At 34.5% G+C, this 15,355-nt stretch overlaps 1 protein-coding gene across 1 annotated transcript; it reads right to left on the minus strand.

Annotated features, from left to right (window-relative positions):
* Positions 1 to 899: 899 nt before the first annotated feature.
* LOC130850040 (olfactory receptor 4P4-like) lies at positions 900 to 2,137 on the minus strand. The gene is made up of 2 exons (XM_057729361.1): positions 1,251 to 2,137; positions 900 to 945 (listed from the first exon to the last, which is right to left on the minus strand). Exons 1-2 carry the CDS (start codon positions 2,135 to 2,137, stop codon positions 900 to 902), a joined length of 933 nt encoding a protein of 310 aa, XP_057585344.1.
* Between the last annotated feature and the right edge of the window lie 13,218 nt (positions 2,138 to 15,355).

Genomic DNA, 15,355 nt, shown 5'->3' on the forward strand with positions numbered 1-15,355 from the left:
CTTACATCCCCAGTGCTCCAGGGGAAAGTCATTATCAGAATAGTTACTTTTCTGATGCACAACAGGGGATTGGGCAATAAATACAGCTCATGCTTATTGAGCACTTACTGTGTGACAAGCAATGTTTCAGTCCTTCACATATCCTCACAAGACTGTGAGTGTTGGGCTATTACCATCATGTGATAGATGATTTTCTGGGCATATGTCCCAGTCCTCATAATTAGTAAGCAATTCTGGGTCCAGAACTCATGCTCTTAACAAATGCACTATAAGGTGCTAGAATTTTCTAGAGAGTTGCAGTTCACTTGTACATAAAAAGAGCTGGGAGAGAAAGTTCATTAGAACAAAAGAGAAGAGTTTGATGTGGGGCTTGGGAAAGAGTACTAATATTGTGCATATGAAAAGCTCCAAATAGCCACTGGCTTCAAAGTTATCAGAGCAGAAGGTGATTTTTTTAAAGAAATATTGTTGCAGGTCATAAATTTGGTCTTTCAGAATATTCTCTAAGTGATGCAAGTAAAAGATTGGAGTTATAGTTTAAATCATTGTTTGGTGACTGGAATTGGCTTCCTTGAATACAATTGCGTATAAGAATGAGCTATATGGGCTCTCAGTGTTCCTTTGTATTGCAAGGTGCCTTTGATAGTCTTCTGCTAAATATGCAAATTGATGACACAGCCAAACAATCAATGGGGCAGGAGAGATATCAATAATAACACTAAAAAACAGCATAGCAGAGTGCCTGGACTAATCCAGGGAACTGTAGACTTTTGCTCATATTTGAGCCTATACATTGTTGCTAGACACAAATACATAGGCAAGCATTACATATTTTCAAGTTTTCAGAGTAGAGAAGTCATATATTCAACAAGCTCAGTGGTGAAAACCAGGGATGTTTTTCAGTTCATTTCCTCTCTTCCTGTAATAGGGCACCATAGTTTCTTTTATTTTCTTTTCTTTTTCCAGATCTTTATTGGAGTATAATTGCTTTACACTCTGCTAGTTTCCACTGTACAACAAAGTGAATCAGCTGTATTTATACATATATCCCCATATTTTCTCCATCTTGAGCCTCCCTCTCACCCTCCCTACCACACCCCTCTAGATCATCACCAAGCATGGAGTTGATCTCCCTGTGTTATGCAGTTGCTTCCCACTAGCCATCTGTTTTACATTTGGTAGTCTATATATGTCAATGCTACTCTCTCACTTTGTCCCAGGGGAAGGAGAAGCTGGAACATAGTTTCTTTATGGCACTCTTCATCTCCATGTTTCTCAGTGTGTAGATCAGAGGGTTGAGCATGGGAGCAATGATAGTATAAAAAAGAGCAAACACTTTGTCTTCTGGTAAAGTAGTTGCTGGTCGAATATAAATGAAGAATAAAGGAGCAAAAAAGAGGACCACTACAGTGACGTGGGAACTGCAGGTGGAGAGAGCTTTGCAGCGATTCTCTATGGAGTAGGACCTGACAGTATATAAGATGACAGCATAAGATATCAACAAGACCACAAAAGTTACCAGGCCCATCAGGCCCGAATTGGCAATGACCAGGAGACCAATTCTGCTGGTGTCAGTGCAGGCCAGTTTCAGCAAAGGATACACATCGCAGAAGTAATGATCTATTTCATTGGGGCCACAGTAGGGTAAAAAGACAGCCAGGAGAAACTGACCAAAGGAATGAAGGAATCCCCCAGCACATGAAGCAGCGATCATGATATGACAATTCTGTCTGGTCATGATAACAGTGTAACATAGGGGCTTGCAGATGGCCACATAGCGGTCATAGGCCATCCCTGTGAGGATGAAGACTTCGATCCCCCCAAAGAAGTGCATGGTAAAGAGCTGTGTCATGCAACCACTGAAGGAAATGGTCTTCTTTACTGCCAGCAAGTCAGTGATCAACTTGGGGGTCACAGTGGAGGTATAGCAAAGATCTGAGAGTGAGAGATAACTCAGAAAGAAATACATAGGCTGGTTAATAAGTTGACTTCTGTTGATAGAAATCATCACAAGTAGGTTTCCCATCAAAATTGCAATGTAACAAAGTAACAACAGTAAAAAACAGAGAACTTCAATTTCCTTTTTCTGAGAAAGTCCTAAGAGAATAAATTCTGTGATGTTATTCCTATTTTCCATGACTCAGAGCAGTTTGTAGCCACCTGAAATTAGATAATTATCAATTCTTATAAATATTTAAATATGGTGAAGCATATAATTCCCTGCCCTGTGGCAGATTTTAATGGAAAGAGTTCAGAAGTTGAAGAAATAAAATTTTGATTTTGATTTAGGAAGGCTTTCTCAGAATTCCTTTTGTCCCTTTCTTGAAAACATTAGATACTGGTTAAAATCTTAGGTACCTGAGATGGACTAGCACAAAAGAATGCAGTATGTTTACATAACCATTCTATTCACATGTATTAACAAACATAACTGGATTCTATGCCCTTGTAGAACTCAAGAAATGATACTGTAGGGGAAAAAAAATCAGATATCTCTTTCCTCTTCTGACTGTTTATTATAGAGAAAATACATATGGAAATGAAACCTTGAGTGAAAATATAAAAAGTGTAAATAGTATGTCCTAGGTGGAAAGGTGATAAGTAGAAAAAAATCAACAAATTTGGAATCATGAGGCACATATACATGGCCAAAATCGGCTATATTTCTCTTGTGCTTAATTTTCAAATATAATCAATTTACAAATGTGCTTAATTTAAAAATAAAATATATTTTATAGTCAACCAAAAGGATAACAAGCAAAGTATAATTATCTCTATTTTTCAAAACATTTACCAACTCAGACTTTTAAAATATTTGTTTTTGACATTCAGCAAGGTATTTGAGGATAATAATAGCAGGTTTTGTTTGAATCACACAATGACTTACTCACTTGCATAAATTGGCTTCTTTTTAATTGATGTAAACAAACTGTTAATTCTTACTAATAATTAGCCATCCTGAAAAAGGATGCTCCTTTCTGTCCTCACATCATCCATCTTAGTATCTCAGGCTGACTTTTCTTCCTTTCATTCCTAGTAGTTTTACCTCCTCCTCCTCCTAGTCACTGCTGTAAAGTAATGTAAGACAAACTCTAATAATGTGTTAATAACTATTAAACCTTAGGACAAACCAATACCTTTCTGATGGTGGAAGTTCAAGAATCATAGGCTAAAGAAGAACTACTGAGAAACAATCATTCCACTAAATCACACCATAAATTCTCTACTTCAGCTGTGTAAAACACTGGACCTTAGTATTTAAAATATTTAATTTACTCATAACTCCAGATCCAATATATTCACAATTTATTTTTAAAACTGTAACACTCCCTTCCTTCATTCTTCCTTTTAGTTGAGTTATGACTCAAATTTGTGTACGTAAAGTAGGATTTTGAGGAGAAAGAAACATAAATCTATTTACTGTATGAGAGTTATCATCAATGGTCACAAAATGACACTTTGGGATGCTTCATATGAAATAATGAAGAGGGGATATTCATAGTGGTCAAATAAGCCATCTCATTCAACTAACAGTTACATTTTAGGCTTTTCAAAGTATTCACAATAATTTAAAAGAATGAAGTGCTCTACTCTAACTTCTCTCCTAAATTATATTCTTCTGATTTGATGGAAAACACAGATTAAATATTCAATCACAGCTTATTCGTTATTTTACACTTAACTTGCTGCATGAACTGATCAATTAACTTTTCTCATCCTCTTTTTTTTTTTCCCTCATAGGTTGCCTAAACTTGTGCCTCTGTGAGATTCTTTGTCAGATAACAGGTCAAATCATGTTTGAAAAAGATAACATAGATGCCATTTTGGTAAATGTGTGTTTGCAGACTGAAAGTGGAAGATCAATGAAATGATTATGAATTATCAAGAAAATAAAGGCTTTTTATATGCAGATTATTTTATTTTACCAATACTTGGATATCCCATACAAAACACACAATTCTTTTAAAATTTGTAATCATGTATATGCACTCAATTGAGTATATCAGAAAAAGGGGAAAATATGTGAAAAAGTCCTATCAATTAATTTACTTTTTAAAATATCAAATCTATATAATGCATGACTCAAAAACTATAATCTATATTTCTGAATAACTTGAAAGTATTTTCCTTATTTTCAATTATCTATAGAAAATAAGGAAGTATGACATATATCTACCAGAATCATTTTATATCTTCATATTTTAAAGAATAAATAATATCAACTTAGAAGATATTCTTTAAAATACTGGACTATTTGGAAAACAAAACAAAATACTTTCTCCTTCATCTTGTTGTACTAGTTCCTAAATTATTGATTTTTAATATGCTGTGTCCCTTTTTTTTATTTTTCAGTTTAACCATAACTAAGCTGTGGGAGTTAGACTACATCTTTAAGGACCTCCTCTGGACCTGAACTGTCCATGGTTCTGACATAAATTAAGAGGAGTCAGCAGCTGGGTGCTGATGACTACTTATTTTCCAAACACAGCAGAATAAATTTACAACTCACTTTCAGGATATTGTCTCTCTTATATCCTTTAAGATTAACTGATTCAGTCTCAGAATCACAACAAAGTCGGCCTTTTCCCAGAAAGAAGCAGAAACTCTCGGAGCTTTCTTTTTCTTTGGATCCTGATATTTTAAATTCCCTTTATGTAATCCAAGTATATAGAGAGCTCCAGCATCTGTAGTTCAAACTTTAGTATTCTTCCCTGGATTTCCTAATGATTCCCTGCAGCAATAGAGCTGGACTTGTGGTTCCCAATCAATCTTTATTCAATTCTGCCAGAGTCTATTAAACTCCTACTATTTCTGGGTAGATTTCACTAACTGCAGCCCACCATGCAATGTGTACTCAAATATTCTAAGTCTTTTGGTTCTTAGAACTACCTCCCTTGCTTCATATTGTTTTGGGTTTTTTTCTAATTATTGCCAGATATTGTTAAATGCTTTAGCCTCTCTCTCTAAAGATATCTTATCTTGGTTACAGTTAGGGCCAGTGCCTCATATTCTCTGTGACCTGGACATAATGGGGGAAGAAAACAAAAACAAAAACAAGCAAACAAAAATACAAAATTGATGCCATTCAGACCTGTGTTGAATAGTGGGTGTCTGACTTTGGGACAGATTATGTGAACTTCCTGAGCCTTCTAACTTGTTTAATGTTTAAAGAAATGAAAATAAAACTCATCTCCTGTAGATGTGGGAAAAGTTATTAATTAATTATTAATTAGTATGTACCAGGAATTGTGCTAAGTGGGCAAAAACCTGAAATCTCCTCGGTAGGCTTTACTAAAATTCTCATTTAGTAAGATAGTTACCCAGTTCTCCCATAGTAAGATTGTGACTGGATAATGAAATGATGAATTATAAAGGATTCGATGAGTTAGATAATACATTCATAACAATCAGATGGCTCTTTGTTTTATCATGAAATAAATTATTAATTCTATACCTTTCCTTTTTATATCCCCACTCTATACCTCGATCATTTTAAGTATTCAGTATGCATTTGCTAAATTAATGAATAAATTTAATTTCAATGTTTGATAGAATGAAATGGAAATTTATTTTAATTATATGTCATTATCATTAAAATTGTTTTGTCATATAGTTAAGAGACTGGTTGTAATAAAATTTACATCAGAGTGATACAGGCATAGAATGGTCCTTCTAATTTTTACTAGTATCCTGTTTGTTAGGAAAATGATTTAGAGGTCACATAAACTCATCCCTGTAACCTTCTCCCATTTCTTACTACCGTGGCATACTGTGGAGACTAGACTCTTGATAGCAGTCTTATATGTTAAAACTAAGTCACTTTCCCTAAAATCCTGGTGGTCTCCAACCTGGATGGTCTCCAAAATGTACAGAACTAAACCCAACCTACTTAATTCTCCACCCTTTCACTCATTCTGAAGGAATATTCAGATCTTTAATTCCTATTTTAATAAATAGCTCAGTTTTGGCTGAATTGTAGTAGAATAGGTGGTGTTTAAATACAAGAATGAGAAACTCAAACTACAAATATGACACATTCTGACACTATAATAGGAAGTAGGTTTGAGTGATTTAATGTACTCTTCACTTCTTGAGATTTTCCTTTTCAGATTTTCTATATCCTTCACTGAAATATCAATATCTTTCTACTTTATTTGTCTTCCCTTAACATTCCTCAAGTTATGAACAAATATTTATCATTGTCATGTTTTTAATTATTTTATGAATTGGCATAGAAAGGGTAAGCTATCATACATGAATTATTTACAAAATATGTGGCCACAAGAGATGTTTTGTATTACAAAGTAGATACAGCAATAATTTCAAATGTCGACTGTATATAAAATATGGTTAAAGTTTTCTAACAAACATTAGCCTAGGGGAAAATTATCAATAAATTAATATTTTAATAACAAATTATAAAAATATATTTCTTATTGACTTAAGAACAGTGATTAATTGTGGATTGAGTAAAGAAAACTTAACTCGTGTCCAACTCACCAGATATTTGGCTTAAGTCTAAGGTACCTGTAATGTTTAATGAATCATACTTAAAATTAACCAATAAATTCAATGAAAATGTGGTAATAAGGCTAACTATGCAAATAATTCCGAAGAATCCTGGAATCCTGAAAATAGAACTTACCTGCTCTCTAAGGTAAGGTGTCCAGCTTTTTCCTTAAGCAAATTCAGGAGACTTTTCCCAGTTTTATTTTAATATTTGAGAATAAAATGATATCTTCAGCATTTATGTTGCCAACTATTCTTTATTTCTCTTTAAATAGAACTTTTAGTACATTCTATGGTGAAAATGAAAACAGATAACACATGGTTCCTGTCTGATTTCCAAACAATCTTACCTGGGAGATATGTAACTTACAGACATTTATTGCAGTATCTCTGTGAGTTTGGAAATTCCCTCTGGTATAATTTGACCAAAGTGAAGCTGAACTTTTTTAGACATTATTCAAAGACCTAAAAATAATGATATCAATCAAGTCATATTTTTCCTATGTGTATATGGAAACAAGTACAGATCAGTTTCTTTTTCAATATGGGGGCAATTATGAGAAAACTCTAATGACCTGGAAAGAAAGTTTGTAATACACCTGAGAAAGAAGAGAAGTAGAAAGAGAAGAAAACTCTTAGTTGCAGGTAAAGGGAAACATTAATGTTGCCTCAATTCACAGTTTGTGGCGGATGCTGGATCTTCCAGAATGCATCTCCTATAGTCTAATAAAAACTCTTTAAAAATTTACCACAATCAGTTGTCCTTTCTTTCTCAGTGTCCTTGGCTGTTGATTTTTCTGTTGATAATTCATCCAAGTAATTGCCTTATAGGACTCATCCCTGTAATGGAAGATAATACCAAGTCTTTGTGATTATTTATGTTTATCACATTTCTGCGTAACGTTCTCAGACAGTATTTTCTCTTCTCTGACAGCATTTTATTCAAGCTCCACATACCACATTCCTCAAATATGTTTACACACAAAAAAAATGGCACTGACAACTGTAGGTGCATAACTCTGTGGCATCAATTGCATTTACAATGTTGCACAATCATCACCACTATATATTTCCAAGACATTTTCATCACCCCAAACAGAAACTATGTACACATTAAGTAATAATTGCTCATCCCCCTTTACTTCTGCCACTGGTATCCTTTAATCTACTCTGTCTCCGTGAATTTGCCTATTCTAGATACCTCATGTAAGTGAAATCATACAATAGTTGTATCTCCTATCCCTTTTTCTATCTTGTAATTTAATCTTGATTTCTCAAAAAATCCTTTCTTCAATTTTTTTCTTGAGTTTGATCAACTCTTGTTTGGCATAATCTCTTTTTTCTATTCATGTTTTGTTTTATATTCATGATGTATTTTTAATATTTCCAAATGATTATTTAAGGATATTTAGTACAATTTAGAGTGTTATTTTTTTAAGAACTTTTATTGAGGCACAGTTAACAGACAATAAACTGCATATATTTAGAGTGTATAATCTGGTATTTTTTTCTTATTAGTAATGTATATATGGCAATCCCAATCTCCCAATTTGTTCCCCCCCAACCCTCCCCACTTTCCCCACTTGGTGTCCATATGTTTGTTCTCTACATCTGTGTCTCTATTTCTGCTGTGCAAACCAGTTGATTTGTACCATTTTTCTATATTATGCATATAATATATATGTTAATATACAATATTTGTTTTTATTTTTCTGACTCACTTCACTCTGTTTGACGGTCTCTAGGTCCATCCATGTCTCTACAAATGTCCCAGTTTCATTGCCTTTTACAGCTGAATAATATTCCATTGTATATATATACCACATATTTTATTTTTTTAAGCTCTTTATTGGAATATAATTGCTTTACACCCTTGTACCGGTTTTTGAGGTACACCAGAGTGAATCAGCTGCATTTATACATGTATCCCCATCTACCCTACCTCCCGCTGCTCCCTCCCACCCTCCCTGTCCTGGCCTTCTAAGGCATCACCGATCATCGAGTTGATCTCCCTTTGTTATACAGCAACTTCCCACTAGCTATCTATTTTACAGTTGGTAGTGTAAATATGTCTATGCTACTCTCTCACTTAGTCCCAGCTTCCCCTTTGCCCCCCATCCCCCGACCAACCCCATGTCCTCCAGTTCATTCTCTGCATCTGTGCCTTTATTCTTGTCCTGTCACTGGGTTCATCAGTACCACTTTTTTAGATTCCGTATATATGAGTTAGCATATGGGATTTATTTCTCTTTCTGGCTTACTTCACTCTGTATGACAGACTCTAGGTCTATCCACCTCATTACATATAGCTCAATTTCATTCCTTTTTATGTCTGAGTAATATTCCATTTTATATATGTGCCACATCTTCTTTATCCATTTATCTCTTGATGGGCATTTAGGTGGCATATGGAAAACAATTTGGAGGTTCCTTAAAAAAACTAAAAATAGAACCACCATATGATACAGTAATCCCACTTTTGGGCATATACCCAGAGAAGACCATAATCCATTAAGAAACATGTACCATAATGTTCATTGCAGCACTATTTACAATAGCCAGGACATGGAAGCTACCACATCTTTTTTATCCATTCATCTGTTAATGGACATTTAGGTTGCATCCATGTCCTAGCTATTGTAAATAGTGCTGCAATCAACATTGGAGTGCATGTGTCTTTTTGAATTATCGTGTTCTCTGGGTATATGCCCAGTAGTGGGATTGCTGGGTCATATGGTACCTCTATTTTTAGTTTTGCCAGTGCAAGGGCATTCCCTTTTCTCCACACCCTCTCCAGCATTTACTGTTTGTAGATTTTCATGTAAATCCCTCTCTATATAAAACACTGTTGAGATGTTTTGATTGTTGTTTGTGTGTGTGTATGTTTTTTCTATCTTGTTTTTAGAAGATCGTTAGCATAATTTGCTCAGCTCATTTCTTCTTTCTCTTAATGATTATAACTCTAAAGGGTACTGTCCTCTGTTTTTCCTTTTCTCTTGTCTTTTAGAAAGGATTTTACCCAAAGCTTTTACCTCAAATCCTATACCACTGCTAGCCTTTTTCTTGCAGCCAATGCTGTTTCCTATCAGGATTTTGACCTGTTTTCAATTATTGGTTATCTAAGGGGAACTTTATTATTGATTTTACCTGTTTCATCCCATTGATAGGACCTCTAATTTACTTTTTTCTTTTCTAAACTGTTTCTTCACATGTCTTTCTTATACACACATAAGATTATGGTAATTTTAGCCACAGAGATAGTTCTTTTCACTTCCAATGAATATATCTCTACTTACAGGCAAATTTCACTTCATGGGGTGATCTTCCTCACAGTGATGCAAAAAGTGTGGGCTATTCATTTGATTTCCCTGGTCTGAAATGTTTTGGGGAGGATGGGTGGGAATATTAAATTCTAGGTGCTGTCACTCTTAAGGCCTTTTTCTAGCCCTATCAAGTGGAATGTTTTATCTATTTTCATTTTACTGATATCAATATGCAACACTATATAATTTCTTTTGTCAATCACCTAAAGTATATCTCATATAGTAAGTTTGCTATTGTAGCCTATATTATACCCCTTTTAATTTTTTAATGGCATGCTTTTAAATTTTTATTGGACTGTCTTATTTATATTTCTATTTTTTTAGTGACCAATAACTAATTACATTTTTATTATTTTTGTTAAATTTGTTGTGCTTTCCTCATGGGTTAAAATATAGTCAAATTTAAAACTGTTTAGGAACAATTGAAAAAAATTATATTCCTTATTAGTGCAATTCTGTGATTTACATGTAATTGTGTTATTTGGAGTTATAGCTTTAGACTCTAAATGTTTATTGCTTTCTTCTCTTTTTTCTTTTAATTGAGAGTCTTCTTTTCCTCCTCTCATCTCCTATTTTTTTCAGGCTTATGGATATTGTTGCTTTGTCATTGGAATATATACATATTAACTTCATTGTGGATCCTTTTTTTTTTTAAATATAGTATTTGTTTCTTTTAACACATTTAAAGATTTAAGGGCTACATTCACGTTTGTCATGTCATGATTTTGGCATCTTTCTTTTCTTTCTTTCTTTCTTCCTTCCTTTCTTCCTTCTTTCCTTCCTTCCTTCCTTCCTTCCTTCCTTCCTTCCTTCCTTCCTTCCTTTCCTTCCTTCCTTCCTTCTTTCCTTCCTTCCTTCCTTCCTTCCTTCCTTCCTTCCTTCCTTCCTTCCTCCTTTCTTTCTTTCTTTCTTTCTTTCTTTCTTTCTTTCTTTCTTTCTTTCTTTCTTTCTTTCTCTCTCTCTTTCTCTCTTTCTCTCTTTCTCTCTTTCTTTCTTTCTTTCTTTCTTTCTTTCTTTCTTTCTTTCTTTCTTTCTTTCTTTCTTTCTTTCATTTTTGCCTGTGTTGGGTCTGCATTGCTGTGCACAGGCTTTCTCTACTTGTGGAGAGTGGGGACTACTCTTCATTGTGGTGCATGGGCTTCTCATTGCTGTGGCTTCTCTTCTTGGGGAGCATGGGCTTCTAGGCACCTGGGCTTCAGTAGTTGTGGCACATGGGCTGAATAGTTGTGGATCGCAGGCTCTAGAGCACAGGCTCAGTGGTTGTGGCACAGGGGCTTAGCTGCTCCGCAGCTTGTGGGATCTTCCCAGACCAGAGCTCAAACCCATGTCCCCTGCGTTGGCAGGCAGATTCTTAATCACTGGGCGACCAGAGAAGCCCTGGCATCTTATTTCTTTTTATTTGCCTTTGTCTAATATCTTTATCCATTATATGTATAGGTTTTAACATGCATACAGAAAAGTGCATGAAAAGCATTACCAGTTTTCACACAGTAAGCACACCTCTTTTTTTCTTTTTAAGCTCTTTCTTGGAATATAATTGTGAAGCACATCTCTTTAATGAGCATGGAGACCAAGAGCTTACTATTGTGAAATAAAATTCATATTTTATGGCAAGACAATAAAACTCTAAACATAAGAAAATCCTTCTCTGCCCTTTGGCCTCATCTCTCCCCCTACTGTGCATTGCGTATCTATATTATGCATAGACCAAACCTCCCCCATCAGCAGGGATACCTGCTCAACCACAAAGAGCAACATCCTCCAGCATCAACATGAACACTCCTTAAAAGACAGCATTCCTTCTTGATAGCATAAGGCATCACATGACCCAACAGGATGATGCTTAGATCTAGATTATTTAAACTGTCAATAATACATTATTTGATATACAGTACTCTGTTGCAAAAAAACACATATGACTGTGCATTGATTTCACACTGGTGGGACAGTTCTCAAAGATTTCTGAGTTGCTCTTCCCAGGTTATAATCCTCAAATTTGCTTGAATTAATTTTTCCAATTATTTTCTAGATTGACTGATAAATTTTTATTGACACTTTAAATTTTTAACACTAATATTTTACCTGTTTGTAACTTTATATACATAAAACTATACATGACTTTTTTTGGTATCTGGCTTTTGATCATCATTATATTTATAACATTTATTCATCTTGTTGCTTGAAAATTTCTTTATTCTCTTTGCTGTAGAGTTTCACTGTGTAAATATACTCCAAATTTTATACATAAAATGTTCATGGTTTTCTGTTTCTTTTTGTTTCTGTTTTTCTTCTTTTTCTTTACTTTTAAGGAAAAATTATGAATAGTGTCATTCTGAAGAACCTTGTTACATTTTGGTGAATATAAATAAATGTTTCTGTGTGGTATAGACCTGGGTAAAATTTCTCAGTAGTAAGTTATGCATGTGTTCATCTACTTAAGACATTGTAAAAATATATTACAAAGCAAAGTCTTTCTAAATAAAGCTAATGCATGTATAACAATACAAGACATAATAGGATTAAAATAAAATTACCAAAGATAATTTCAGAATAACATAGGTGTCCACATTCTAGGAAGAGGTTACAATTCAAATGTCAATGCACTGGATAATATATCTTTATAATTGGTAAATAAAAAGTCCACAGATACAAAAGAAATAGACAAGTCCTTTATCATTGTCAACTTAAAAAATGACAACTTGAGAGTTGTGAGTTAAGTTTTATTTGAGGCAAAATGAAGACTGCAGCATGGGTGACAGCATCCCAGATAGCTGTGAGAAACTGTTCCAAAGAGGCAGGGGGGAAGTTCAGTATATATGTGATTTTGGTGAGAGGGGAGAAAATGCAATCAAGCAGATATTGGTTTATTTTTGTTGTTGTTTGTTTTGTTCTGTTTTTCTTTTTTTATCTTTATTGAGGTATAATTGCTTTAAAGTATTGTGTCTTTTCTGCTGTACAACAAAGTGAATCAGCCATCTATTTTACATTTGGTAGTGTGTATATGTCAATGCCATTCTCTCACTACTCCCCAGCTTCCCCTCCCCACAGTGTCCTCAAGTCTTCTTTCTGTATCTTTATCTCTATTCCTACCCTGCCACTAGGTTCATCAGCACCATTTTTCTAGATTCCATATATATGTGTTAGCATATGGTATTTTTTTCTCTTTCTGGCTTACTTCACACTGTATGACAGACTCTAGGTCCATCCACCTCATGACAAATAGCTCAATTTCATTCCTTTTTGTGGCTGAGTAATATTCCATTGTATATATGTGCCACATCTTCTCCATGCATTCATCTGTCAATGGACATTTAGGTTGCTTCCCTGTCCTGGCTACTGAAAATAATGCTGCAATGAACATTGTGGTACATGTATCTTTTTGAATTATCATTTTCTCTGGGTATATGCCCAGTAGTGGGAGTACTGGGTCATATGGTAGTTCTAGTCTTAGTTTTTTTAAGGAACCTCCATACTGTTTTCCATAGTGGCTGTATCAATTTAAATTCCCACCAACAGTGCAGGAGGGTTCCCTTTTCTCCACACCCTCTCCAGCATTTACTGTTTGTAGATTTTTTGATGATGCCTTTTCTGACTGGTGTGAGGTGATACCTCATTGTGGTTTTGATTTGCATTTCTCTACTGATTAGTGATGTTGAGCATCTTTTCATGTGTCTGTTGTCCATCTGTATGTCTTCCTTGGAGAAATATTTACTTAGGTCATCCACCCATTTTTGAATTGGGTTGTTTGGGCTTGTTTGTTTTTTGTTTGTTTGTTTTTTAGATATTGAGCTGCATGAGCTGCTTGTGTATTTTGGAGATTAATCCTTTGTCAGTTGCTTCATTTACAAATATTTTCTCCCATTCTGTGGGTTGTCTTTTGTGTTTCATTCCTGGTTTCCTTTGCTGTGCAAAAACTTTTAAGTTTCATTAGGTCCCATTTGTTATTTTTGCTTTTATTTGCATTATTCTGGGAGGTGGGTCAAGAAGGATCTTGCTATGATTTATGTGATAGAGTGTTCTGCCTATATTTTCCTCTAAGAGTTTTGTAGTATCTGATCTTACATTTGGGACTTTAATCCATTTTGAGTTTATGTGAATAGTGTTAGGTAGTGTTCTAGTTTCATTCTGTTACATGTAGCTGTCCAGTTTTCCCAGCACCACTTATTGAAGAGGCTGCCTTTTCTCCATTGTATGTTTTTGCCTCCTTTGTCATATATTAGGTGACCACATGTGTGTGGGTTTATCTCTGGGCTTTCTATCCTGTACCATTGATCTATATTTCTTTTTTTTTGTGCCAATACCATACTGTCTTGATTACTGGAGTTTTGTATTATAGTCTGAAACAGGGGAACCTGATTCCTCTGGCTCTGTTTTTCTTTCTCAACAATGCTTTGGCTATTAGGGGTCTTTTGTGTTTCCACACAAATTGTAAAATTTTTTGTTCTAACTCTGCGAAGAATGTCATTGGTAATTTAATAGGGATTGCATTGAATCTGTAGATTACTTGGGTAGTATAGTCATTTTCACAATGTTGATTCTTCCAATCCAAGAATATGGTATATTTTTCCATTTGTTCATGTCACCTTTGATTTCTTTCATCAGTATTTTATAGTTTTATGAATACAAGTCTTTTGTATCCTTAGGTAGGTTTATGCCTAGGTATTTTATTATTTTTGTTGCAATGGTAAAGGGAATTGTTTTCTTAATTTCTATTTCTGATTTTTCATTGTTAGTGTATAGAAATGCAAGACGTTTCTGTGCATTAATTTTGTATCATGCAACTTTTCCAAATTCATTGATTAGTTCTAGTAGTTTTCTGGTGATATCTTTAGATTTTCTATGTACAGTATCATCATCTGCATACAGTGAAACTTTTACTTCTTCTTTTACAACTTGGATTCCTTTATTTCTTTTTCTTCTCTGATTGCTGTGGCTGGGACTTCCAAAATTATGTTGAATAAGAGTGGTAAGAGTGGACATTCTTGTCTTGTTCCTGATCTTAGTGGAAATTGTTTCAGTTTTTCACCATTGAGAATGATGTTTGCTGTGGGTTTGACATATATGGCCTTTATTATATTGAGGTAGGTTCCCTCTATGCCCATTTTCTGGAGAGATTTTAACATAAATGGGTGTTGGATATTTTCAAAAGCTTTTTCTGCTTCTATTGAGATGATCATGCTGTTTTTATTTTTCAATTTGTTAATATGGTGTATCATATTGATTGATTTGTGTATATTGAAGAATCCTTGCATTCCAAGGATAAACTCCACTCGATCATGGTGTCTGATCCTTTTAATGTTTAATGTGCTGTTGGATTCTGTGTGCTAGTATTTTGTTGAGGATTTTTGCATCTATGTTCATCAGTGATATTAGCCTGTAATGTTCTTTTTTTGTGACATATTTGCCTGTTTTTGGTATCAGGGTGATGGTGCCCTCTTAGAACGAACTTGGGAGTGTTCCTCCCTCTGCAATTTTTTGGAAGAGTTTGGGAAGAATAGGTGTTAGCACTTCTCTAAATGTTT

Source organism: Hippopotamus amphibius, chromosome 3 (assembly GCF_030028045.1).
Source record: "Hippopotamus amphibius kiboko isolate mHipAmp2 chromosome 3, mHipAmp2.hap2, whole genome shotgun sequence".
Taxonomy (NCBI): domain Eukaryota; kingdom Metazoa; phylum Chordata; class Mammalia; order Artiodactyla; family Hippopotamidae; genus Hippopotamus; species Hippopotamus amphibius.

Bases quoted from the DNA above. Each gene is read 5' to 3' on its own strand.
- LOC130850040 (XM_057729361.1), bottom strand. From the start codon at position 2,137: ATGGAAAATAGGAATAACATCACAGAATTTATTCTCTTAGGACTTTCT. The intron at 946-1,250 runs AAAGAAACTATG...GAAAAGAAAATA, and splicing joins ATGGAGATGAAGAGTGCCAT to AAAGAAACTATGGTGCCCTA.